We start from the raw sequence: 24,097 nt of genomic DNA, 5'->3' as shown, positions 1-24,097 counted from the left end.
GGTGTGTGTGCTGTAGTAGGGGGGTGGTGGGGGTGTGTGTGCTGTAGTAGGGGGGTGATGGGGGGGTGTGGTGGGGGTGTGTGTGTGCTGTAGTAGGGGGGTGGGGTGTGCTGTAGTGGGGGTGTGGGGGTGTGTGTGTGTGCTGTAGTAGTGGGGTGGTGGGGGTGTGTGTGCTGTAGTAGGGGGGTGGTGAGGGGTGTGTGTGCTGTAGTAGGGGGGTGGTGAGGGGTGTGTGTGCTGTAGTAGGGGGGTGGTGGGGGGGTGTGTGTGTGCTGTAGTAGGGGGGTGGTGGGGGGGGTGTGTGTGTGTGCTGTAGTGGGGGTGGTGGGGGGTGTGTGTGTGTGCTGTAGTAGGGGGGTGGTGGGGTGTGTGTGCTGTAGTAGGGGGGTGGGGGGTGTGTGTGCTGTAGTAGGGGGGTGGGGGGTGTGTGTGTGTGCTGTAGTAGGGGGGTGTGTGTGTGCTGTAGTAGGGGGGTGGGGGGTGTGTGTTTGTGTGCTGTAGTAGGGGGGTGGTGGGGGTGTGTGTGTGCTGTGGTGGGGGTGTGTGTGTGCTGTAGTAGGGGGGTGGGGTGTGTGTTGTAGTGGGGTGGTGGGGGTGTGTGTGCTGTAGTGGGGGTGTGGGGTGTGTGCTGTAGTAGTGGGGGTGTGTGTGTGTGCTGTAGTAGTGGGGTGGTGAGAGGGTGTGTGTTTGTGTGCTGTAGTAGGGGGGTGGGGGGTGTGTGTTTGTGTGCTGTAGTAGGGGGTGGGGGTGTGTGTGCTGTAGTAGGGTGGTGGGGGGTGTGTGCTGTGGTTGGGGGTGTGTGTGCTGTAGTAGGGGGGTGGTGGGGGGTGTGTGCTGTGGTTGGGGGGGGTGTGCTGTAGTAGGGGGGTGGTGGGGGGTGTGTGCTGTGGTTGGGGGGGTGTGCTGTAGGGGGGTGGTGGGGGGTGTGTGCTGTGGTTGGGGGGGGTGTGCTGTAGTAGGGGGGTGGTGGGGGGGTGTGTGTGCTGTGGTGGAGGTGTGTGTGCTGTAGTAGGAGGGTGGTGGGGGGGGCGTGTGCTGTGGTGGGGGTGTGTGTGTGCTGTAGTAGGGGGGTGGTGAGGGGGTGTGTGTGCTGTAGTAGGGGGGTGGTGGGGGGGTGTGTGTGCTGTAGTAGGGGGGTGGTGGGGTGTGTGTGTGTGTGCTGTAGTAGGGGGGTGGGGGTGTGTGTGTGTGTGCTGTAGTAGGGGGGTGGTGGGGTGTGTGTGCTGTAGTAGGGGGGTGGGGGGTGTGTGTGTGTGCTGTGGTGGGGGGTGTGTGTGTGTGCTGTAGTAGGGGGGTGGGGGGTGTGTGTGTGTGTGCTGTAGTAGGGGGTGGGGGGGGGGGTGTGTGTGTGTGCTGTAGTAGGGGGGTGGGGGGGGGTGGTTTGTGTGCTGTAGTAGGGGGGTGTGTGTGCTGTAGTAGGGGGGTGGGGGGGGGGTGTGTGTGCTGTAGTAGGGGGGTGGGGGGTGTGTGTGTGCTGTAGTAGGGCGGTGGTGGGGGGGTGTGTGTTTGTGTGCTGTAGTAGTGGGGGGGGGTGTGTGCTGTAGTAGTGGGGGGGGTGGGTGTGTGCTGTAGTAGTGGGGGGGTGGGGTGTGTGCTGTAGTAGGGGGTGGTGGGGGGTGTGTGTGCTGTAGTAGGGGGGTGGTGGGGGGTGTGTGCTGTAGTAGGGGGGTGGGGGTGTGTGTGCTGTAGTAGGGGGTGGGGGGTGTGTGTGTGCTGTAGTAGGGGGGGGTGGGGGTGTGTGTGTGCTGTAGTAGGGGGGTGGTGGGGGGTGTGTGTGCTATAGTAGGGGGGTGGTGGGGGGTGTGTGCTGTAGTAGGGGGGTGGTGGGGGTGTGTGTGCTGTAGTAGGGGGGTGGTGGGGGTGTGTGTGCTGTAGTAGGGGGGTGGTGGGGGTGTGTGTGCTGTAGTAGGGGGGTGGTGGGGGTGTGTGTGCTGTAGTAGGGGGGTGGTGGGGGTGTGTGTGCTGTAGTAGGGGGGTGTGTGTTTGTGTGCTGTAGTAGGGGGGTGGTGGGGGGGTGTGTGTGCTGTAGTAGGGGGGTGGTGGGGGGTGTGTGCTGTAGTAGGGGGGTGGGGGGTGTGTGTTTGTGTGCTGTAGTAGGGGGTGGTGGGGGGGTGTGTGTGCTGTAGTAGGGGGGTGGTGGGGGTGTGTGTGCTGTAGTAGGGGGGTGGTGGGGGTGTGTGTGCTGTAGTAGGGGGGTGGTGGGGGTGTGTGTGCTGTAGTAGGAGGGTGGTGGGGGTGTGTGTGCTGTAGGAGGGGTGTCGTGGGTGGGTGCTGTAGTGGTGTGTGTATGCTGTAGTGGGGGGGTGTGTGCTGTAGTGGGGGGTGTGTGCTGTAGTGGGGGGTGTGTGCTGTAGTGGGGGGTGTGTGCTGTAGTAGGGGGTGTGTGCTGTAGTAGGGGGTGTATGTGTGCTGTAGGAGCGGTGTCGGGGGTGGGTGGGTGCTGTAGTAGTGGGGGGTGTGCTGTAGTGGGGGGGGTGCTGTGGGGTGTGTATGCTGTAGTGAGGGGGTGTGTGCTGTAGTGGGGGGGTGCTGTAGTGGGGGGTGTGTGCTGTAGTGAGGGGGTGTGTGCTGTAGTGGGGGGGTGCTGTAGTGGGGGGTGTGTGCTGTAGTGGGGGGTGTGTGCTGTAGTGGGGGGTGTGTGCTGTAGTAGGGGGTGTGTGCTGTAGTAGGGGGTGTATGTGTGCTGTAGGAGGGGTGTCGGGGGTGGGTGGGTGCTGTAGTAGTGGGGGGTGTGCTGTAGTAGGGGGGGTGCTGAGGGATTGTGTGCTGTAGTGGGGGGGTGTTGTAGTGGGGGGTGGGGGTGTGTGTGTGTGTGCTGTAGTAGGGGAGTGGGGGGGGGTGTGTGCTGTAGTAGGGGGGTGGTGGGGGTGTGTGTGCTGTAGGAGGGGTGTCGTGGGTGGGTGCTGTAGTGGGGTGTGTATGCTGTAGTGGGGGGTGTGTGCTGTAGTGGGGGGTGTGTGCTGTAGTGGGGGGTGTGTGCTGTAGTAGGGGGTGTGTGCTGTAGTAGGGGGTGTATGTGTGCTGTAGGAGCGGTGTCGGGGGTGGGTGGGTGCTGTAGTAGTGGGGGGTGTGCTGTAGTGGGGGGGGGTGCTGTGGGGTGTGTATGCTGTAGTGAGGGGGTGTGTGCTGTAGTGGGGGGTGTGTGCTGTAGTGGGGGGTGTGTGCTGTAGTGAGGGGGTGTGTGCTGTAGTGGGGGGGTGCTGTAGTGGGGGGTGTGTGCTGTAGTAGGGGGTGTGTGCTGTAGTAGGGGGTGTATGTGTGCTGTAGGAGGGGTGTCGGGGGTGGGTGGGTGCTGTAGTAGTGGGGGGTGTGCTGTAGTAGGGGGGGTGCTGAGGGGGTGTGTGCTGTAGTGGGGGGGTGTTGTAGTGGGGGGTGGGGGTGTGTGTGTGTGTGCTGTAGTAGGGGGGTGGGGGGGTGTGTGTGCTGTAGTAGGGGGTGGGGGGGTGTGCGCTGTAGTAGGGGGTGGGGGGGTGTGTGTGCTGTAGTAGGGGGGTGGGGGGTGTGTGTGCTGTAGTAGGGGGGTGTGTGTGCTGTAGTAGGGGGGTGGGGGGGGTGTGTGCTGTAGTAGGGGGGTGGGGGGTGTGTGTGCTGTAGTAGGGGGGTGGGGGGTGTGTGTGCTGTAGTAGGGGGGTGGGGGGTGTGTGTGCTGTAGTAGGGGGGTGGGGGGTGTGTGTGCTGTAGTAGGGGGGGTGGGGGGTGTGTGTGCTGTAGTAGGGGGGGTGGGGGGTGTGTGTGCTGTAGTAGGGGGGTGGTGGGGGGGTGTGCTGTAGTAGGGGGGGGTGGGGGGTGGGTGTGCTGTAGTAGGGGGGTGGTGGGGGTGTGTGCTGTAGTAGGGGGGTGGTGGTGGGGGTGTGTGCTGTAGTAGGGGGGTGGTGGGGGGGGTGTGTGCTGTAGTAGGGGGGTGGGGGGGGTGTGTGCTGTAGTAGGGGGGTGGGGGGGGTGTGTGCTGTAGTAGGGGGGTGGGGGGGGTGTGTGCTGTAGTAGGGGGGTGGGGGGTGTGTGTGCTGTAGTAGGGGGGTGGGGGGTGTGTGTGCTGTAGTAGGGGGGTGGGGGGTGTGTGTGCTGTAGTAGGGGGGTGGGGGGTGTGTGTGCTGTAGTAGGGGGGTGGGGGGGGTGTGTGCTGTAGTAGGGGGGTGGGGGGTGTGTGTGCTGTAGTAGGGGGGTGGGGGGGGTGTGTGCTGTAGTAGGGGGGTGGGGGGGGTGTGTGCTGTAGTAGGGGGGTGGGGGGGGTGTGTGCTGTAGTAGGGGGGTGGGGGGGGTGTGCGCTGTAGTAGGGGGGTGGGGGGGTGTGTGCGCTGTAGTAGGGGGGTGGGGGGGGGTGTGTGCTGTAGTAGGGGGGTGGGGGGTGTGTGTGCTGTAGTAGGGGGGTGGGGGGTGTGTGTGCTGTAGTAGGGGGGTGGGGGGTGTGTGTGCTGTAGTAGGGGGGTGGGGGGTGTGTGTGCTGTAGTAGGGGGGGTGGGGGGTGTGTGTGCTGTAGTAGGGGGGGTGGGGGGTGTGTGTGCTGTAGTAGGGGGGTGGTGGGGGGGTGTGCTGTAGTAGGGGGGGGTGGGGGGTGGGTGTGCTGTAGTAGGGGGGTGGGGGGGTGTGTGTGCTGTAGTAGGGGGGTGGGGGGGGTGTGTGCTGTAGTAGGGGGGTGGGGGGTGTGTGTGCTGTAGTAGGGGGGTGGGGGGTGTGTGTGCTGTAGTAGGGGGGTGGGGGGGTGTGTGCTGTAGTAGGGGGGGTGTGTGCTGTAGTAGGGGGGTGGGGGGTGTGTGCGCTGTAGTAGGGGGGTGGGGGGGTGTGTGCTGTAGTAGGGGGGTGGGGGGTGTGTGTGCTGTAGTAGGGGGGTGGGGGGGGTGTGTGCTGTAGTAGGGGGGTGGGGGGTGTGTGTGCTGTAGTAGGGGGGTGGGGGGTGTGTGTGCTGTAGTAGGGGGGTGGGGGGTGTGTGTGCTGTAGTAGGGGGGTGGGGGGGGTGTGTGCTGTAGTAGGGGGGTGGGGGGGGTGTGTGCTGTAGTAGGGGGGGTGTGTGCTGTAGTAGGGGGGTGGGGGGTGTGTGCGCTGTAGTAGGGGGGTGGGGGGTGTGTGTGCGCTGTAGTAGGGGGGTGGGGGGGTGTGTGCTGTAGTAGGGGGGTGGGGGGTGTGTGTGCTGTAGTAGGGGGGTGGTGGGGGTGTGTGTGTGCTGTAGTAGGGGGGTGGTGGGGGTATGTGTGTGCTGTAGTAGGGGGGTGGGGTGTGTGTGCGCTGTGGTGGGGGTGTGTGCTGTAGTAGGGGGGTGGTGGGGGGGGTGTGTGCTGTAGTAGGGGGGTGGGGGGTGTGTGTGCTGTAGTAGGGGGGTGGGGGGTGTGTGTGCTGTAGTAGGGGGGTGGGGGGGGTGTGTGCTGTAGTAGGGGGGTGGGGGGGGTGTGTGCGCTGTAGTAGGGGGGTGGGGGGGTGTGTGCTGTAGTAGGGGGGTGGTGGGGGTGTGTGCTGTAGTAGGGGGGTGGTGGGGGTGTGTGCTGTAGTAGGGGGGTGGTGGGGGTGTGTGTGTGCTGTAGTAGGGGGGTGGTGGGGGTATGTGTGTGCTGTGGTGGGGGTGTGTGCTGTAGTAGGGGGGTGGTGGGGGGGGTGTGTGCTGCAGTAGGGGGGTGGGGGGTGTGTGTGCTGTAGTAGGGGGTGGGGGGGGTGTGCGCTGTAGTAGGGGGGTGGGGGGTGTGTGTGCTGTAGTAGGGGGTGGGGGGGTGTGTGTGCTGTAGTAGGGGGTTTGGGGGGTGTGCGCTGTAGTAGGGGGGTGGGGGGTGTGTGTGCTGTAGTAGGGGGTGGGGGGGTGTGTGTGCTGTAGTAGGGGGTGGGGGGGTGTGCGCTGTAGTAGGGGGGTGGGGGGTGTGTGTGCTGTAGTAGGGGGTGGGGGGGTGTGTGCGCTGTAGTAGGGGGGTGTGTGTGCTGTAGTAGGGGGGTGGGGGGTGTGTGTGCTGTAGTAGGGGGGTGGGGGGTGTGTGTGCTGTAGTAGGGGGGTGGGGGGTGTGTGTGCTGTAGTAGGGGGTGGGGGGGTGTGTGCGCTGTAGTAGGGGGTGGGGGGGTGTGTGTGCTGTAGTAGGGGGTGGGGGGGGGTGTGCTGTAGTAGGGGGTGGGGGGGGTGTGCGCTGTAGTAGGGGGGTGGGGGGTGTGTGTGCTGTAGTAGGGGGGTGGGGGGTGTGTGTGCTGTAGTAGGGGGGTGGGGGGTGTGTGTGCTGTAGTAGGGGGGTGGGGGGTGTGTGTGCTGTAGTAGGGGGGTGGGGGGTGTGTGTGCTGTAGTAGGGGGGTGTGTGTGCTGTAGTAGGGGGGTGGGGGGTGTGTGTGCTGTAGTAGGGGGGTGGGGGTGTGTGTGCTGTAGTAGGGGTTGGGGGGGGTGTGCGCTGTAGTAGGGGGGTGGGGGGGATGTGTGCTGTAGTAGGGGGTGGGGGGGGTGTGCGCTGTAGTAGGGGGGTGGGGGGTGTGTGTGCTGTAGTAGGGGGTGGGGGGGTGTGTGCGCTGTAGTAGGGGGGTCACCTCTACTTCTGTGAGATCTTGTGTCCTCGCCCCTCTCATTGATTTTTACTTCTGTGTATTTTTCAGAAACGTTAATGGATTCCACGACGGCGACGGCGGAGCTGGGCTGGACCGTACACCCGCTATCGGGGGTGAGTGACTGCGTCATAGGGCAGATCCGGCCCCTCCGGACCATGGCCCGCACTGGTATCACATCTCAAGGCTTTGTTCACATGCAGCGTTTTCTTTTGCAGCTAAAATCCGCTCTGTTGGCAGTAAAAGTGCGGTGTTCAAATCGTGGGCGTCTGCTGCGGCGTCTGCTGCGGCGTCTGCTGTTCTTTTCTCTGCTGCGTCGCCTGCTGCTGCGTCGCCTGCTGCTGCGTCGCCTGTTGCCGCTGCGGCGTCTGCTGTTGTCTCCTTGTTCTGATTATTAGCTTGTTTTATTCCTGTTTGTTGCAGTGTTATTTTCTTCGTTGTTTTCTCTGGGTAAAACAATTAAGGAAAAACGCTGCGTGTGAACAAGGCCCAAGTGTCACAAGGTGGAGACCGACCTCTGCCAGGAGCTCATGACTTTGGGGGGTAGTAGTGGGGCTCTGGTTTTTAGGGGGCAGTAGTGGGGCTCAGGTTATTGGGGGTCTGGTTACTGGGTGGGGCTCTGGTTATTGGGGGGCTGTAGCGCGGCTCTGGTTGCTGGAGGGGCTCTGGTTATTGGGGGGCAGTAGCGTGGCTCTGGTTGCTGGAGGGGCTCTGGTTATTGGGGGGCAGTAGCGCGGCTCTGGTTGCTGGAGGGGCTCTGGTTATTGGGGGGCAGTAGCGCGGCTCTGGTTGCTGGAGGGGCTCTGGTTATTGTGGGGGCAGTAGCAGGGCTCTTGTTGCTGGGGGGGGCTCTGGTTACTGGGGGGGCAGTAGCGGGGCTCTGGTTACTGGAGGGGCTCTGGTTATTGTGGGGGCAGTAGCGGGGCTCTTGTTGCTGGGGGGCAGTAGCGGAGCTCTGGTTATTGGGGGGCAGTAGCGGGGCTCTGGTTATTGGGGGGGCAGTAGCGGGGCTCTAGTTACTGGGGGGGCAGTAGCGGGGCTCTGGTTATTGGGGGGGCAGTAGCGGGGCTCTGGTTATTGGGGGGGCAGTAGCGGGGTTCTAGTTACTGGGGGGGCAGTAGCGGGGCTCTGGTTACTTGGGGGCAGTAGCGGGGCTCTGGTTACTGGGGGTGGCTCTGGTTACTGGGGGGGCAGTAGCGGGGCTCTGGTTGATGGGGGGCTCTGGTTATTGGGGGGGCAGTAGCGGGGCTCTGGTTGCTGGGGGGCTCTGGTTACTGGGGGGCAGTAGCAGGGCTCTGGTTACTGGGGGGCAGTAGCGGGGCTCTGGTTACTGGGGGGCAGTAGCGGGGCTCTGGTTACTGGGGGGCAGTAGCGGGGCTCTGGTTACTGGGGGGGCTCAGTCTCCCATCCGCCTGGTCTCCTCGTCTGCTAATGCGGCCCTGTCTCCTCCGCCCACCCCCGGGCGCGGTACTGAGGAGGCTGGGGGTTATTGTTCTCTCTCCAGCGCTCGGCATGTTAATTAGAGGAGCAGGATAAAGGCCGAGGGTCCTAATTAGCGCGGGGGGCACCTGCCTGGTGCGAGGACTCTGGGATTAGTGAGGCCGCCATGCTTCCCGGTGACAGTCGCACAATGCGGCCGCGCTCCCTTCCCCCTCACGTCTCTTCTGCTTATTTGGTAGCGATACTTGCAATGGAGGCAGGTTGTCATGGCAACCAAGTAACAGCACAAAGTGGGGGGGATGTTACCAGAGACCACCAGAGACACTAGTCCTATTTTTAACCCTTTCCTGTTGCAGCTAATTTTTGCTTTTGAGCTTTTGTGTCCTCCTGCTTTTCTCCCGGAGCCGCGCACTTTCCCGCAGTCGTCTGAGCGCCGGTCTGCTGCGGGATGGTTTCTACTTTTCAGTGACGCCGTTCACATTGCCATATAATTTACTGCCATTGTTTCTGGGCCTGGTGTTGTCAGCGTTCGATCTGCGGTTCTGACCCGGAGCCGACATTCTCTCCGTCAGGCCGATTTCTGCGCCCTGTGACTGCTCCTCGTCCACAGTGGGCCGTGTCTGGTGTTTCTGCGCTCTGTGACTGCTCCTCGTCCACAGTGGGCCGTGTCTGGTGTCTCTGCGCCCTGTGACTGCTCCTCGTCCACAGTGGGCCGTGTCTGGTGTCTCTGCGCCCTGTGACTGCTCCTCGTCCACAGTGGGCCGTGTCTGGTGTTTCTGCGCCCTGTGACTGCTCCTCGTCCACAGTGGGCCGTGTCTGGTGTCTCTGCGCCCTGTGACTGCTCCTCGTCCACAGTGGGCCGTGTCTGGTGTCTCTGCGCCCTGTGACTGCTCCTCGTCCACAGTGGGCCGTGTCTGGTGTTTCTGCGCCCTGTGACTGCTCCTCGTCCACAGTGGGCCGTGTCTGGTGTTTCTGCGCCCTGTGACTGCTCCTCGTCCACAGTGGGCCGTGTCTGGTGTCTCTGCGCCCTGTGACTGCTCCTCGTCCACAGTGGGCCGTGTCTGCTGCTTCTGCGCCCTGTGACTGCTCCTCGTCCACAGTGGGCCGTGTCTGGTGTTTCTGCGCCCTGTGACTGCTCCTCGTCCACAGTGGGCCGTGTCTGGTGTTTCTGCGCCCTGTGACTGCTCCTCGTCCACAGTGGGCCGTGTCTGGTGTTTCTGCGCCCTGTGACTGCTCCTCGTCCACAGTGGGCCGTGTCTGGGGTCTCTGCGCCCTGTGACTGCTCCTCGTCCACAGTGGGCCTTGTCTGGTGCTTCTGCGCCCTGTGACTGCTCCTCGTCCACAGTGGGCCCTGTCTGGGGTCTCTGCGCCCTGTGACTGCTCCTCGTCCACAGTGGGCCGTGTCTGGGGTCTCTGCGCCCTGTGACTGCTCCTCGTCCACAGTGGGCCGTGTCTGGGGTCTCTGCGCCCTGTGACTGCTCCTCGTCCACAGTGGGCCGTGTCTGGGGTCTCTGCGCCCTGTGACTGCTCCTCGTCCACAGTGGGCCGTGTCTGGGGTCTCTACGCCCTGTGACTGCTCCTCGTCCACAGTGGGCACTGTCTGGGGTCTCTGCGCCCTGTGACTGCTCCTCGTCCACAGTGGGCCCTGTCTGGGGTCTCTGCGCCCTGTGACTGCTCCTCGTCCACAGTGGGCCCTGTCTGGTGTTTCTGCGCCCTGTGACTGCTCCTCGTCCACAGTGGGCCCTGTCTGGTGTTTCTGCGCCCTGTGACTGCTCCTCGTCCACAGTGGGCCCTGTCTGGTGTTTCTGCGCCCTGTGACTGCTCCTCGTCCACAGTGGGCCGTGTCTGGGGTCTCTGCGCCCTGTGACTACTCCTCGTCCACAGTGGGCCGTGTCTGGGGTCTCTGCGCCCTGTGACTGCTCTTCGTCCACAGTGGGCCGTGTCTGGGGTCTCTGCGCCCTGTGACTGCTCCTCGTCCACAGTGGGCCGTGTCTGGTGTTTCTGCGCCCTGTGACTGCTCCTCGTCCACAGTGGGCCGTGTCTGGGGTCTCTGCGCCCTGTGACTTCTCCTCGTCCACAGTGGGCAGTGTCTGGGGTCTCTGCGCCCTGTGACTGCTCCTCGTCCACAGTTTGCCGTGTCTGGGGTCTCTGCGCCCTGTGACTGCTCCTCGTCCACAGTGGGCCCTGTCTGGTGTCTCTGCGCCCTGTGACTGCTCCTCGTCCACAGTGGGCCCTGTCTGGTGTTTCTGCGCCCTGTGACTGCTCCTCGTCCACAGTGGGCCGTGTCTGGTGTTTCTGCGCCCTGTGACTGCTCCTCGTCCACAGTGGGCCGTGTCTGGTGTTTCTGCGCCCTGTGACTGCTCCTCGTCCACAGTGGGCCGTGTCTGGTGTCTCTGCGCCCTGTGACTGCTCCTCGTCCACAGTGGGCCTTGTCTGCTGCTTCTGCGCCCTGTGACTGCTCCTCGTCCACAGTGGGCCTTGTCTGCTGCTTCTGCGCCCTGTGACTGCTCCTCGTCCACAGTGGGCCGTGTCTGCTGCTTCTGCGCCCTGTGACTGCTCCTCGTCCACAGTGGGCCGTGTCTGGTGCTTCTGCGCCCTGTGACTGCTCCTCGTCCACAGTGGGCCCTGTCTGGTGTTTCTGCGCCCTGTGACTGCTCCTCGTCCACAGTGGGCCGTGTCTGGGGTCTCTGCGCCCTGTGACTGCTCCTCGTCCACAGTGGGCTGTGTCTGGTGTTTCTGCGCCCTGTGACTGCTCCTCGTCCACAGTAGGCCGTGTCTGGTGTTTCTGCGCCCTGTGACTGCTCCTCGTCCACAGTGGGCCGTGTCTGGTGCTTCTGCGCCCTGTGACTGCTCCTCGTCCACAGTGGGCCGTGTCTGGTGTCTCTGCGTCCTGTGACTTTTCCTCGTCCACAGTGGGCAGTGTCTGCTGCTTCTGCGCCCTGTGACTCCTCCTCGTCCACAGTGGGCAGTGTCTGGTGTTTCTGCGCCCTGTGACTGCTCCTCGTCCACAGTGGGCCGTGTCTGGTGTTTCTGCGCCCTGTGACTGCTCCTCGTCCACAGTGGGCCGTGTCTGGTGTTTCTGCGCCCTGTGACTGCTCCTCGTCCACAGTGGGCCGTGTCTGGTGCTTCTGCTCCCTGTGACTGTTCCTCCGGGGCCGTGTCTGGTGCTTCTGCGCCCTGTGACTGTTTCTCGTTGGCCGTGTTGGGTGGTTCTGCACCCTGTGACTGTTCTTTGTATTCCGTGGTCCGTGTCTGGTGTTTCTGCGCCCTGTGACTGTTCCTCCGGGGCCGTGTCTGGTGTTTCTGTGCCCTGTGACTGTTCCTTGTCCACAGTGGGCCCTGTCTGGTGCTTCTGCGCCCTGTGACTGTTCCTCCGGGGCCGTGTCTGGTGCTTCTGCGCCCTGTGACTGTTCCTCGTTGGCCGTGTTGGGTGGTTCTGCACCCTGTGACTGTTTTGTATTCCGTGGTCCGTGTCTGGTGCTTCTGCGCCCTGTGACTGTTCCTCCGGGGCCGTGTCTGGTGTTTCTGTGCCCTGTGACTGTTCCTTGTCCACAGTGGGCCCTGTCTGGTGTTTCTGCGCCCTGTGACTGCTCCTCGTCCACAGTGGGCCGTGTCTGGTGTCTCTGCGCCCTGTGACTGTTCCTTGTTCGCCGAGAGCTGTCGGGTGTTTCTTCACCCCTTGACTGTTCCTCGTCCTCCGTTGGCCATGTTGGGTGTTTCTGCTCCCTGTGACTGTTCCTCGTTGGCCGTGTTGGGTGGTTTTGCACCCTGTGACTGTTCCTCGTTGGCAGTGTTGGGTGGTTCTGCACCCTGTGACTGTTCTTTGTATTCCGTGGTCCGTGTCTGGTATTTCTGCGTCCTGTGGCTGTTCCTCCGGGCCCGTGTCTGGTATTTCTGCGCCCTGTGACTGCTCCTCGTCCACAGTGGGCCGTGTTGGGTGGTTCTGCTCCCTGTGACTGTTCCTCCGGGGCCGTGTCTGGTGTTTCTGCGCCCTGTGACTGTTCCTCCGGGGCCGTGTCTGGTGCTTCTCCGCCCTGTGACTGTTCCTCCGGGGCCGTGTCTGGTGTTTCTGCGCCCTGTGACTTTTCCTCCGGGGCCGTGTCTGGTGTTTCTGCTCCCTGTGACTGCTCCTCTGGGGCCGTGTCTGGTGCTGCTGCTCCCTGTGACTGTTCCTCCAGGGCCGTGTCTGGTGCTTCTCCGCCCTGTGACTGTTCCTCCGGGGCCGTGTCTGGTGCTTCTGCTCCCTGTGACTGTTCCTCCGGGGCCGTGTCTGGTGTTTCTGCGCCCTGTGACTTTTCCTCCGGGGCCGTGTCTGGTGTTTCTGCTCCCTGTGACTGCTCCTCTGGGGCCGTGTCTGGTGCTGCTGCTCCCTGTGACTGTTCCTCCGGGGCCGTGTCTGGTGTTTCTGCTCCCTGTAATTGTTCCTCATCCGCCGTGTCTGGTGTTTCTGTACCCTGTGACTGCTCCTCCGGGGAAAACGCGCGTCAGGGACGTGTCCTAAGTTATGATAGTGAAGGTGGATAGGGAATCATGTATATACGCCAATAGAATAATAATGTGCAGTTATATGGAGTCATGCTGACCATAGCGTTGACACCGCAGGACAATACAGCCGCTGTGTGTCTGCACCTGTAACACGTGCACCGATCACTACAGCGGCTGTAGACCTTGGCCGCCTGGTGTGGACCGTAGCATAGATGGACGGTGTGATCCTCCTGTCCACAGGTTCCAGTATCTGGAGGCCATCTTCTATATCCACAGATGTACCCATTACATTTATGGCATCATAATATAATAGATGATCTATGGGTCCCACAATAGGTGCTGTCAGATCACATAGACTCATCTGAGATGGATCACGTGCCTGGTAGTTCTTCCGCCATATCAGGAGGATCATTTTTAGGTCAGATTGTAGTTTTTCTATAAAATCTGACTCCAATTGAGACAGCCATTCTTAAAAAAACTTTTCTATTGGGAAATTGATGTGTAAAATATCCAGCCATAACCCACTTATTACAAGGGACTGGGTTAGGCATTCCCTTTAGGATCTTTCCAACCTCACTACGTAACCGGGCCTTTGTGGGTCATTGTCTAAAATTCCTAGCTGGTGTCCCTATGTGCATTTGTTAATGTATGTTTTTGTGTAATTTTACAATTAATTTTAATAGCAATTTTCAATAAAGATTATATTTTAATCATCATTAACACCTTTTCCTCTCTTCCCTTTCCCACTTAATAATCCTCCGGGGCCGTGTCTGGTGCTTCTGCACCCTGTGACTGTTCCTCCGGGGCCGTGTCTGGTGCTTCTGCTCCCTGTGACTGTTCCTCCGGGGCCGTGTCTGGTGCTTCTGCTCCCTGTGACTGCTCCTCCGGGGCCTTGTCTGGTGCTTCTGCGCCCTGTGACTGTTCCTCGTCCGCCGTGGGCCGAGTTGGGTGCTTCTCCGCCCTGTGACTGTTCCTCCGGGGCCGTGTCTGGTGCTTCTGCACCCTGTGACTGTTCCTCCGGGGCCGTGTCTGGTGCTTCTCCGCCCTGTGACTGTTCCTCCGGGGCCGTGTCTGGTGCTTCTGCACCCTGTGACTGTTCCTCCGGGGCCGTGTCTGGTGCTTCTGCACCCTGTGACTGTTCCTCCGGGGCCGTGTCTGGTGCTTCTGCTCCCTGTGACTGTTCCTCCGGGGCCGTGTCTGGTGTTTCTGCGCCCTGTGACTGTTCCTCTGGGCCTGTGTCTGGTGCTTCTGCGCCCTGTGACTGTTCCTCCGGGGCCTTGTCTGGTGCTTCTGCTCCCTGTGACTGTTCCTCCGGGGCCGTGTCTGGTGTTTCTGCGCCCTGTGACTGTTCCTCTGGGCCTGTGTCTGGTGCTTCTGCGCCCTGTGACTGTTCCTCCGGGGCCTTGTCTGGTGCTTCTCCGCCCTGTGACTGTTCCTCCGGGGCCGTGTCTGGTGCTTCTGCTCCCTGTGACTGCTCCTCCGGGGCCGTGTCTGGTGCTTCTGCTCCCTGTGACTGTTCCTCCGGGGACGGGTCTAGTGCTTCTGCACCCTGTGACTGTTTCTCCGGGGCCGTGTCTGGTGCTTCTGCTCCCTGAGACTGCTCCTCCGGGGCCTTGTCTGGTGTTTCTGCTCCCTGTGACTGTTCCTCCGGGGCCGTGTCTGGTGCTTCTGCTCCCTGTGACTGTTCCTCCGGGGCCGTGTCTGGTGCTTCTGCGCCCTGTGACTGTTCCTCCGGGGCCGTGTCTGGTGCTTCTGTGCCTTGTGACTGTTCTTCGTCCGCCGTGGGCTGTGTTGGGTGCTGCTACTCCCTGTGACTGTTACTCGTGGGCCGTGTTGGGTGCTGCTGCGCCCTGTGACTGTTCCCCTCGTGGGCCGTGTTGGGTGCTGCTGCTCCCTGTGTCTGTTCCTCGTGGGCCGTGTTGGGTGCTGCTGCTCCCTGTGTCTGTTCCTCGTGGGCCGTGTTGTGTGCTGCTGCTCCCTGTGTCTGTTCCTCGTGGGCCGTGTTGGGTGCTGCTGCTCCCTGTGTCTGTTCCTCGTGGGCCGTGTTGGGTGCTGCTGCTCCCTGTGACTGTTCCTCGTGGGCCGTGTTGGGTGCTGCTGCTCCCTGTGACTGTTCCTCGTGGGCCGTGTTGGGTGCTGCTGCGTCCTGTGGCTGTTCCTTGTGGGCTGTGTTGGGTGCTGCTGCTCCCTGTGACTGTTCCTCGTGGGCCGTGTTTGGTGCTTCTGCTCCCTGTGACTGTTCCTCATATTCCGTTGGCTGTGTTGGGTGCTTCTGCTCCCTGTGACTGTTCTTCTTATTCCATGGGCCGTGTTGGGTGCTTCTGCTCCCTGTGACTGTTCTTCTTATTCCATGGGCCGTGTTGGGTGCTTCTGCTCCCTGTGACTGTTCTTCGTATTCCGTTGGCCGTGTTGGGTGCTTCTGCTCCCTGTGACTGTTCCTCGTATTCCGTGGGCCGTGTCTGGTGTTTCTGCGCCCTGTGACTGTTCCTCCGGGCCCGTGTCTGGTGTTTCTGCCCCTTGTGACTGTTCCTCGTCCGCCGTGGGCCGTGTTGGGTGCTTCTGCTCCCTGTGACTGTTCCTCGTATTCCGTGGGCCGTGTCGGGGGCTTCTGCGCCCTGTGACTGTTCCTCCGGGGCCGTGTCTGGTACTTCTGCTCCCTGAGACTGCTCCTCCGGGGCCGTGTCTGGTGCTTCTGCTCCCTGTGACTGTTCCTCCGGGGCCGTGTCTGGTGCTTCTGCGCCCTGTGACTGTTCCTCCGGGGCCGTGTCTGGTGCTTCTGTGCCTTGTGACTGTTCTTCGTCCGCCGTGGGCTGTGTTGGGTGCTGCTACTCCCTGTGACTGTTACTCGTGGGCCGTGTTGGGTGCTGCTGCGCCCTGTGAGTGTTCCCCTCGTGGGCCGTGTTGGGTGCTGCTGCTCCCTGTGTCTGTTCCTCGTGGGCCGTGTTGGGTGCTGCTGCTCCCTGTGTCTGTTCCTCGTGGGCCGTGTTGGGTGCTGCTGCTCCCTGTGTCTGTTCCTCGTGGGCCGTGTTGGGTGCTGCTGCTCCCTGTGACTGTTCCTCGTGGGCCGTGTTGGGTGCTGCTGCTCCCTGTGACTGTTCCTCGTGGGCCGTGTTGGGTGCTGCTGCTCCCTGTGACTGTTCCTCGTGGGCCGTGTTGGGTGCTGCTGCTCCCTGTGTCTGTTCCTCGTGGGCCGTGTTGGGTGCTTCTGCTCCCTGTGACTGTTCCTCTTGGGCCGTGTTGGGTGCTGCTGCTCCCTGTGACTGTTCCTCGTGGGCCGTGTTGGGTGCTGCTGCTCCCTGTGACTGTTCCTCGTGGGCCGTGTTGGGTGCTGCTGCTCCCTGTGACTGTTCCTCGTGGGCCGTTTTTGGTGCTGCTGCTCCCTGTGACTGTTCCTCGTGGGCCGTGTTTGGTGCTTCTGCTCCCTGTGACTGTTCCTCATATTCCGTTGGCTGTGTTGGGTGCTTCTGCACTCTGTGACTGTTCTTCTTATTCCATGGGCCGTGTTGGGTACTTCTGCTCCCTGTGACTGTTCTTCTTATTCCATGGGCCGTGTTGGGTGCTTCTGCTCCCTGTGACTGTTCTTCGTATTCCGTTGGCCGTGTTGGGTGCTTCTGCTCCCTGTGACTGTTCCTCGTATTCCGTGGGCCGTGTCTGGTGTTTCTGCGCCCTGTGACTGTTCCTCCGGGCCCGTGTCTGGTGTTTCTGTGCCTTGTGACTGTTCCTCGTCCGCCGTGGGCCGTGTTGGGTGCTTCTGCTCCCTGTGACTGTTCCTCGTATTCCGTGGGCCGTGTCTGGTGCTTCTGCGCCCTGTGACTGTTCCTCCGGGCCCGTGTCTGGTGTTTCTGTGCCTTGTGACTGTTCCTCGTCCGCCGTGGGCCGTGTTGGGTGCTTCTGCTCCCTGTGACTGTTCCTCGTATTCCGTGGGCCGTGTCTGGTGTTCCTGCGCCCTGTGACTGTTCCTCCGGGCCCGTGTCTGGTGTTTCTGTGCCTTGTGACTGTTCCTCGTCCGCCGTGGGCCGTGTTGGGTGCTTCTGCACCCTGTGACTGTTCCTCATATTCCATGGACTGTGTTGGGTGCTTCTGCACCCTGTGACTGTTCCCCATATTCCGTTGACTGTGTTGGGTGCTTCTGCTCCCTGTGACTGTTCCTCGTCGGCCATGTTGGGTGCTTCTGCTCCCTGTGACTGTTCTTCGTATTACGTGGGCCGTGTCTGGTGTTTCTGCGCCCTGTGACTGTTCCTCCAGGCCCGTGTCTGGTGTTTCTGCTCCATGTGACTGTTCCTTCGGGCCCGTGTCTGGTGCTTTTGCTCCCTGTGACTGTTCCCCGTTGGCCGTGTTGGGTGCTTCTGCACCCTGTGACTGTTCCTCATATTCCATTGGCTGTGTTGGGCGCTTCTGCGCCCTGTGACTGTTCTTCATATTCCGTGGGCCGTGTTGGGTGCTTCTGCTCCCTGTGACTGTTCCTCTTCCGCCGTGTTGGGTGCTCCTGCACCCTGTGACTGTTCCCCATATTCCGTTGACTGTGTCGGGGGCTTCTGCTCCCTGTGACTGTTCCTCGTCGGCCGTGTCGGGGGCTTCTGCTCCCTGTGACTGTTACTCGTCGGCCGTGTCGGGGGCTTCTGCGCCCTGTGACTGTTCTTCGTATTCCCGTGGGCCGTGTTGGGTGTTTCTGCGCCCTGTAACTGTTCCTCGTCCGCCGTGGGCCGTGTTGGGTGCTTCTGCACCCTGTGACTGTTCCTCCGGGGCCGTGTCTGGTGCTTCTGCACCCTGTGACTGTTCCTCGTCTGCCGTGGACCGTGTTGGGCGCTTCTGCACCCTGTGACTGTTCCTCGTATTCCGTTGGCCGTGTTGGGTGCTTCTGCGCCCTGTGACTGTTCCTCGTCCGCCGTGGGCCGTGTTGGGTGCTTCTGCTCCCTGTGACTGTTCCTCCGGGGCCGTGTCTGGTGCTTCTGCGCCCTGTGACTGTTCCTCGTCTGCCGTGTTGGGTGCTTCTACACCCTGTGACTGTTCCTCGTATTCCGTGGGCCGTGTTGGGTGCTTCTGCGCCCTGTGACTGTTCCTCGTCCGCCGTGGGCCGTGTTGGGTGCTTCTGCTCCCTGTGACTGTTCCTCCGGGGCCGTGTTGGGTGCTTCTGCTCCCTGTGACTGTTCCTCCCGGGCCGTGTCTGGTGCTTCTGCGCCCTGTGACTGTTCCTCGTTGGGTGCTTCTGTGCCCTGTGACTGTTCCTCGTATTCCGTTGGCCGTGTTGGGTGCCTCTACATCCTGTGACTGTTCCTCGTATTTCGTGGGCCATGTTGGGTGCTTCTACATCCTGTGACTGTTCCTCGTATTTCGTGGGCCATGTTGGGTGCTTCTACACCCTGTGACTTTTCCTCGTATTTCGTGGGCCGTGTCTGGTGTTTCTGCGCCCTGTGACTGTTCCTCCAGGCCCGTGTCTGGTGTTTCTGCTCCATGTGACTGTTCCTTCGGGCCCGTGTCTGGTGCTTTTGCTCCCTGTGACTGTTCCCCGTTGACTGTGTTGGGTGCTTCTGCTCCCTGTGACTGTTCCTCGTCGGCCATGTTGGGTGCTTCTGCTCCCTGTGACTGTTCTTCGTATTACGTGGGCCGTGTCTGGTGTTTCTGCGCCCTGTGACTGTTCCTCCAGGCCCGTGTCTGGTGTTTCTGCTCCATGTGACTGTTCCTTCGGGCCCGTGTCTGGTGCTTTTGCTCCCTGTGACTGTTCCCCGTTGGCCGTGTTGGGTGCTTCTGCACCCTGTGACTGTTCCTCATATTCCATTGGCTGTGTTGGGCGCTTCTGCGCCCTGTGACTGTTCTTCATATTCCGTGGGCCGTGTTGGGTGCTTCTGCTCCCTGTGACTGTTCCTCTTCCGCCGTGTTGGGTGCTCCTGCACCCTGTGACTGTTCCCCATATTCCGTTGACTGTGTCGGGGGCTTCTGCTCCCTGTGACTGTTCCTCGTCGGCCGTGTCGGGGGCTTCTGCTCCCTGTGACTGTTACTCGTCGGCCGTGTCGGGGGCTTCTGCGCCCTGTGACTGTTCTTCGTATTCCCGTGGGCCGTGTTGGGTGTTTCTGCGCCCTGTAACTGTTCCTCGTCCGCCGTGGGCCGTGTTGGGTGCTTCTGCACCCTGTGACTGTTCCTCCGGGGCCGTGTCTGGTGCTTCTGCACCCTGTGACTGTTCCTCGTCTGCCGTGGACCGTGTTGGGCGCTTCTGCACCCTGTGACTGTTCCTCGTATTCCGTTGGCCGTGTTGGGTGCTTCTGCGCCCTGTAACTGTTCCTCGTCCGCCGTGGGCCGTGTTGGGTGCTTCTGCTCCCTGTGACTGTTCCTCCGGGGCCGTGTCTGGTGCTTCTGCGCCCTGTGACTGTTCCTCGTCTGCCGTGTTGGGTGCTTCTACACCCTGTGACTGTTCCTCGTATTCCGTGGGCCGTGTTGGGTGCTTCTGCGCCCTGTGACTGTTCCTCGTCCGCCGTGGGCCGTGTTGGGTGCTTCTGCTCCCTGTGACTGTTCCTCCGGGGCCGTGTTGGGTGCTTCTGCTCCCTGTGACTGTTCCTCCCGGGCCGTGTCTGGTGCTTCTGCGCCCTGTGACTGTTCCTCGTTGGGTGCTTCTGTGCCCTGTGACTGTTCCTCGTATTCCGTTGGCCGTGTTGGGTGCCTCTACATCCTGTGACTGTTCCTCGTATTTCGTGGGCCATGTTGGGTGCTTCTACATCCTGTGACTGTTCCTCGTATTTCGTGGGCCATGTTGGGTGCTTCTACACCCTGTGACTTTTCCTCGTATTTCGTGGGCCGTGTTGGGTGCTTCTGCACCCTGTGACTGTTCCTCGTATTCCGTTGGCCGTGTTGGGTGCCTCTACATCCTGTGACTGTTCCTCGTATTTCTTGGGCCATGTTGGGTGCTTCTACATCCTGTGACTGTTCCTCGTATTTCGTGGGCCATGTTGGGTGCTTCTACACCCTGTGACTTTTCCTCGTATTTCGTGGGCCGTGTTGGGTGCTTCTGCACCCTGTGACTGTTCCTCGTATTCTGTTGGCCGTGTTGGTTGCTTCTGAGCCCTGTGACTGTTCCTCGTATTCCGTGGGCCGTGTTGGGTGCTTCTGCGCCCTGTGACTGTTCCTCGTCCGCCGTGGGCCATGTTGGGTGCTTCTGCTCCCTGTGACTGTTCCTCCGGGGCCGTGTTGGGTGCTTCTGCTCCCTGTGACTGTTCCTCCCGGGCCGTGTCTGGTGCTTCTGCGCCCTGTGACTGTTCCTCGTTGGGTGCTTCTGTGCCCTGTGACTGTTCCTCGTATTCCGTTGGCCGTGTTGGGTGCCTCTACATCCTGTGACTGTTCCTCGTATTTCGTGGGCCATGTTGGGTGCTTCTACATCCTGTGACTGTTCCTCGTATTTCGTGGGCCATGTTGGGTGCTTCTACACCCTGTGACTTTTCCTCGTATTTCGTGGGCCGTGTTGGGTGCTTCTGCACCCTGTGACTGTTCCTCGTATTCCGTTGGCCGTGTTGGGTGCCTCTACATCCTGTGACTGTTCCTCGTATTTCTTGGGCCATGTTGGGTGCTTCTACATCCTGTGACTGTTCCTCGTATTTCGTGGGCCATGTTGGGTGCTTCTACACCCTGTGACTTTTCCTCGTATTTCGTGGGCCGTGTTGGGTGCTTCTGCACCCTGTGACTGTTCCTCGTATTCTGTTGGCCGTGTTGGGTGCTTCTACATCCTGTGACTGTTCCTCGTATTCCGTTGGCCGTGTTGGTTGCTTCTGAGCCCTGTGACTGTTCCTCGTCGGCCGTGTTGGCTGCTTCTGCGCCCTGTGACTTGCTACGGTGGGTGACTGGTACGGAGATTGCCGCGCTCGGTGGCAGGTGACTTGTGATTTATGTGGAGTCCTGCCCGTTGCTCTGTCTTCAGCATGTCTCCCCGTCACTTGTCCAAGGCGAGCTCCCAATCCTTGTGGAGAAGGCTTCTTGGATGCAGATCTCCAGGAGCCCGGTAACCCACACGGCTACGAAGTGTCTGGTGCTGCCTAGTGGGTTGAAGATCCATTTCCTCCTGATGACTTTGAAGTTTTCATTGTCCATGTTATTTGTCCACTGTTGTAGATCCTGCGGAGGGGTGAGGGTTGTCCTGTCTGTGACGGTATACTCATGCTGTATGTTCCTCTCTTGCAGTGGGAAGAGGTGAGTGGTTACGATGAGAACATGAACACCATCCGGACCTACCAAGTGTGTAACGTCTTCGAGTCCAGTCAGAACAACTGGTTGAGAAGCAAGTACATCCGACGTCGGGGGGCGCACCGCATCCACGTGGAGATGAAGTTCTCTGTCCGGGATTGTAGCAGCATCCCCAATGTCCCCGGCTCCTGTAAAGAGACCTTTAACCTTTACTATTATGAATCAGATAGTGACTCTGCCACCAAGACTTACCCACTCTGGATGGAGACCCCTTGGGCCAAGGTGGACACCATAGCTGCTGACGAGAGCTTCTCCCAGGTGGATCTGGGGGGACGGGTGATGAAGATCAACACAGAGGTGCGAAGTTTTGGCCCAGTTTCTAAGAATGGATTTTACCTGGCATTCCAAGACTATGGCGGCTGTATGTCTCTTATCGCCGTGCGAGTTTATTACCGGAAGTGTCCGCGAGTGATTCAAAATGGTGCAGTATTTCAGGAAACCTTGTCTGGAGCAGAGAGCACCTCTTTGGTGGCAGCTCGAGGGAGTTGTATATCCAACGCGGAGGAGGTGGATGTTCCGATCAAACTGTACTGTAACGGGGATGGAGAATGGCTGGTGCCCATCGGGCGCTGCATGTGTAAAGCCGGGTACGAATCAGTGGAGAACGGAACCGTTTGCAGAGGTAAATATGGCCTACAATATGGTGGGTACAACATGGTGGGTATGGAGGGCTGAATATTATATGTGGTATATTATATACAGGATATGAGGGCTGAATACAATCCCTGGCAAAAATTCTGGAATCACCGGGCTCGGAGGATGTTCATTCAGTTGTTTAATGTTGTTGAAAAAAAGCAGATCACAGACATGGCACAAAACTAAAGTCATTTCAAAAGGCAACTTTAGGGCTTTAAGAAACACTAAAAGAAATCAAGATTAAAAATGTGGTACTCAGTAAGGGTAATTTTTTTTCAGACCAAGCAGAGGGAAAAAATTATGGAATCACTCAATTCTAAGGAAAAAATTATGGAATCATGAAAAAGAAACACACAAAAGAACACTCCAATACATCACTAGTATTTTGTTGCACCACCTCTGGCTTTAATAACAGCTTGCAGTCTCTGAGGCATGGACGTACTGAGTGACAAACAGTACTCTTCATCAGTCTGGCTCCAACTTTCTCTGATTGCTGTTGCCAGATCAGCTTTGCAGGTTGGAGCCTTGTCATGGACCATTTTCTCCAACTTCCACCAAAGATTTTGAATTGGATTGAGATCCGCACTATTTGCAGCCCATGACATTGACCTTATGTGTCTTCTTTCAAGGAATGTTTTCACAGTTTTTGCTCTATGGCAGGATGCATTATCATCATCATCCCCAAACATCCTTTCAATTGATGGGATAAGAAAACTGTCCAAAATATCAATGTAAACTTGGGCATTTATTGAAGATGTAATGACAGCCATCTCCCCAGTGCCTTTACCTGACATGCAGCCCCATATCATCAATGACTGTGGAGATTTGCTTGTTCTCTTCATGCAGTCATCTTTATAAATCTCATTGGAACGGCACCAAACAAAAGTTCCCGCATCATCACCTTGCCCAATGCAGATTCGCGATTCATCACTGAATGACTTTCATCCAGTCATCCACAGTCCACGATTGCTTTTCCTTAGCCCATTGTAACCTTGTTTTTTTCTGTTTAGGTGTTAATGATGGCTTATGTTTAGCTTTTCTGTTTGTAAATCCCATTTCCTTTAGGCGGTTTCTTACAGTTCGGTCACAGACATTGACTCCAGTTTCCTCCCATTCGTTCCTCATTTGTTTTGTTGTGCATTTCCTGTTTTGGAGACATATTGCTTTAAGTTTCCGGTCTTGATTCTTTGATGCCTTCCTTGGTCTACCAGTATGATTGCCTTTAACAACCTTCCCATGTTTGTATTTGGCCCTGGTTTTAGACACAGCTGACTGTGAACAACCAACATCTTTTGCAACATTGCGTGATGATTTGCCTTCTTTTAAGAGTTTGATAATCCTCTCCTTTGTTTCAATTGACATCTCTCGTGTTGGAGCCATGATTCATGTCAGTCCACTTGGTGCAACAGCTCTCCAAGGTGTGATCACTCCTTTTTAGATGCAGACTAACGAGCAGATCTAATTTGATGCAGGTGTTAGTTTTGGAAATGAAAATTTACAGGGTGATTCCATCATTTTTTCCTCAGAATTGAGTGATTCCATAATTTTTTCCTTCTGATTGGTCTGAAAAAAAATTTCCCTTATTGAATAGCACATTTTTAATCTTGATTTCTTTTAGTGTTTCTTAAAGCCCTAAAGTTGCCTTTTGAAATGACTTTAGTTTTGTGCCATGTCTGTGATCTGCTTTTCATCAACAAAATTAAACAACTGAATGAACATCCACCGAGCCCGGTGATTCCAGAGTTTTTGCCAGGAGTTGTATTATATGGGGTTTATTATATAGAGGATATGAGGGCTGAATATTATATGTGGTATATTATGTGGAGTTGGGACAATGAGGGGTTGTATATAGTGTATATATGTACTATATTGCATGGAGGATATGAGGGGCTGTATATTGCATGGAGGATATGAGGGGCTATATATTGCGTAGAGGACATCAGGGGCTGTATATTGCATGGAGGATATGAGGGGTTGTATATTACATGGAGGATATGAGGGGCTGTATATTGCGTAGAGGACATCAGGGGCTGTATATTGCATGGAAGATATCAGGGGCTGTATATTGCGTGGAGGATATGAGGGGCTGTATATTGCGTGGAGGATATGAGGGGCTGTATATTGCATGGAGGATATGAGGGGCTGTATATTGCGTAGAGGACATCAGGGGCTGTATATTGCGTGGAGGATATGAGGGGCTGTATATTGCGTGGAGGATATGAGGGGCTGTATATTGCGTGGAGGATATGAGGGGCTGTATATTGCATGGAGGATATGAGGGGCTGTATATTGCATGGAGGATATGAGGGGCTGTATATTGCGTAGAGGACATCAGGGGCTGTATATTGCGTGGAGGATATGAGGGGTTGTATATTACATGGAGGATATGAGGGGTTGTATATTACATGGAGGATATGAGGGGCTGTATATTGAGTGGAGGATATGAGGGGCTGTATATTGCATGGGGGGCTGTATATTGCATGTAATATATTACATTGTGAAAGTATAAAGACATAACTCCAGCTCGCCTTTCTGTTCCTCATGGTGGGGAACACGGGACCACTCCACCGCCAGCGTTTGTAGATTTATGTTAAAGGAAATTAAAGGTCCAACTTCCAGATCCAACCGTGATTTTATTGTTAATCCATTAAATATATCTACACACGGCAGAAATGCAATAACTGTAGGGGCGACCCCGGGAGACCTCCGCGTTTATAGCGTCCATCATTCCTAGTCCTGGTATACAGATACATGTAGTCACAGTTTATATGTTCGGCCGCCCCATCGTGTGGACGTGTTGGTGGCCCCACTCGCC

At 58.7% G+C, this 24,097-nt stretch overlaps 1 protein-coding gene across 4 annotated transcripts in view; it reads left to right on the top strand.

Annotated features, from left to right (window-relative positions):
* Window positions 1-24,097, top strand: part of EPHB2 (EPH receptor B2) — a 150,108-nt gene that overhangs the window by 53,523 nt on the left and 72,488 nt on the right. For all 4 annotated transcript variants that reach the window (XM_073656023.1, XM_073656024.1, XM_073656025.1 and 1 more), the window contains exons 2-3: window positions 6,550-6,614; window positions 20,584-21,268. In XM_073656023.1, the coding sequence (XP_073512124.1) occupies window positions 6,550-6,614; window positions 20,584-21,268 (750 nt within the window). The remainder of the gene's footprint in view (window positions 1-6,549; window positions 6,615-20,583; window positions 21,269-24,097) is intronic.

This window comes from Phyllobates terribilis, unplaced genomic scaffold (assembly GCF_046119375.1).
Source record: "Phyllobates terribilis strain yellow unplaced genomic scaffold, ASM4611937v1 Scaffold_12__6_contigs__length_324123572, whole genome shotgun sequence".
Lineage (NCBI taxonomy): Eukaryota > Metazoa > Chordata > Amphibia > Anura > Dendrobatidae > Phyllobates > Phyllobates terribilis.
Note: the sequence above shows the minus strand (reverse complement) of the source record. Positions and strands in the feature narration are given on the sequence as shown.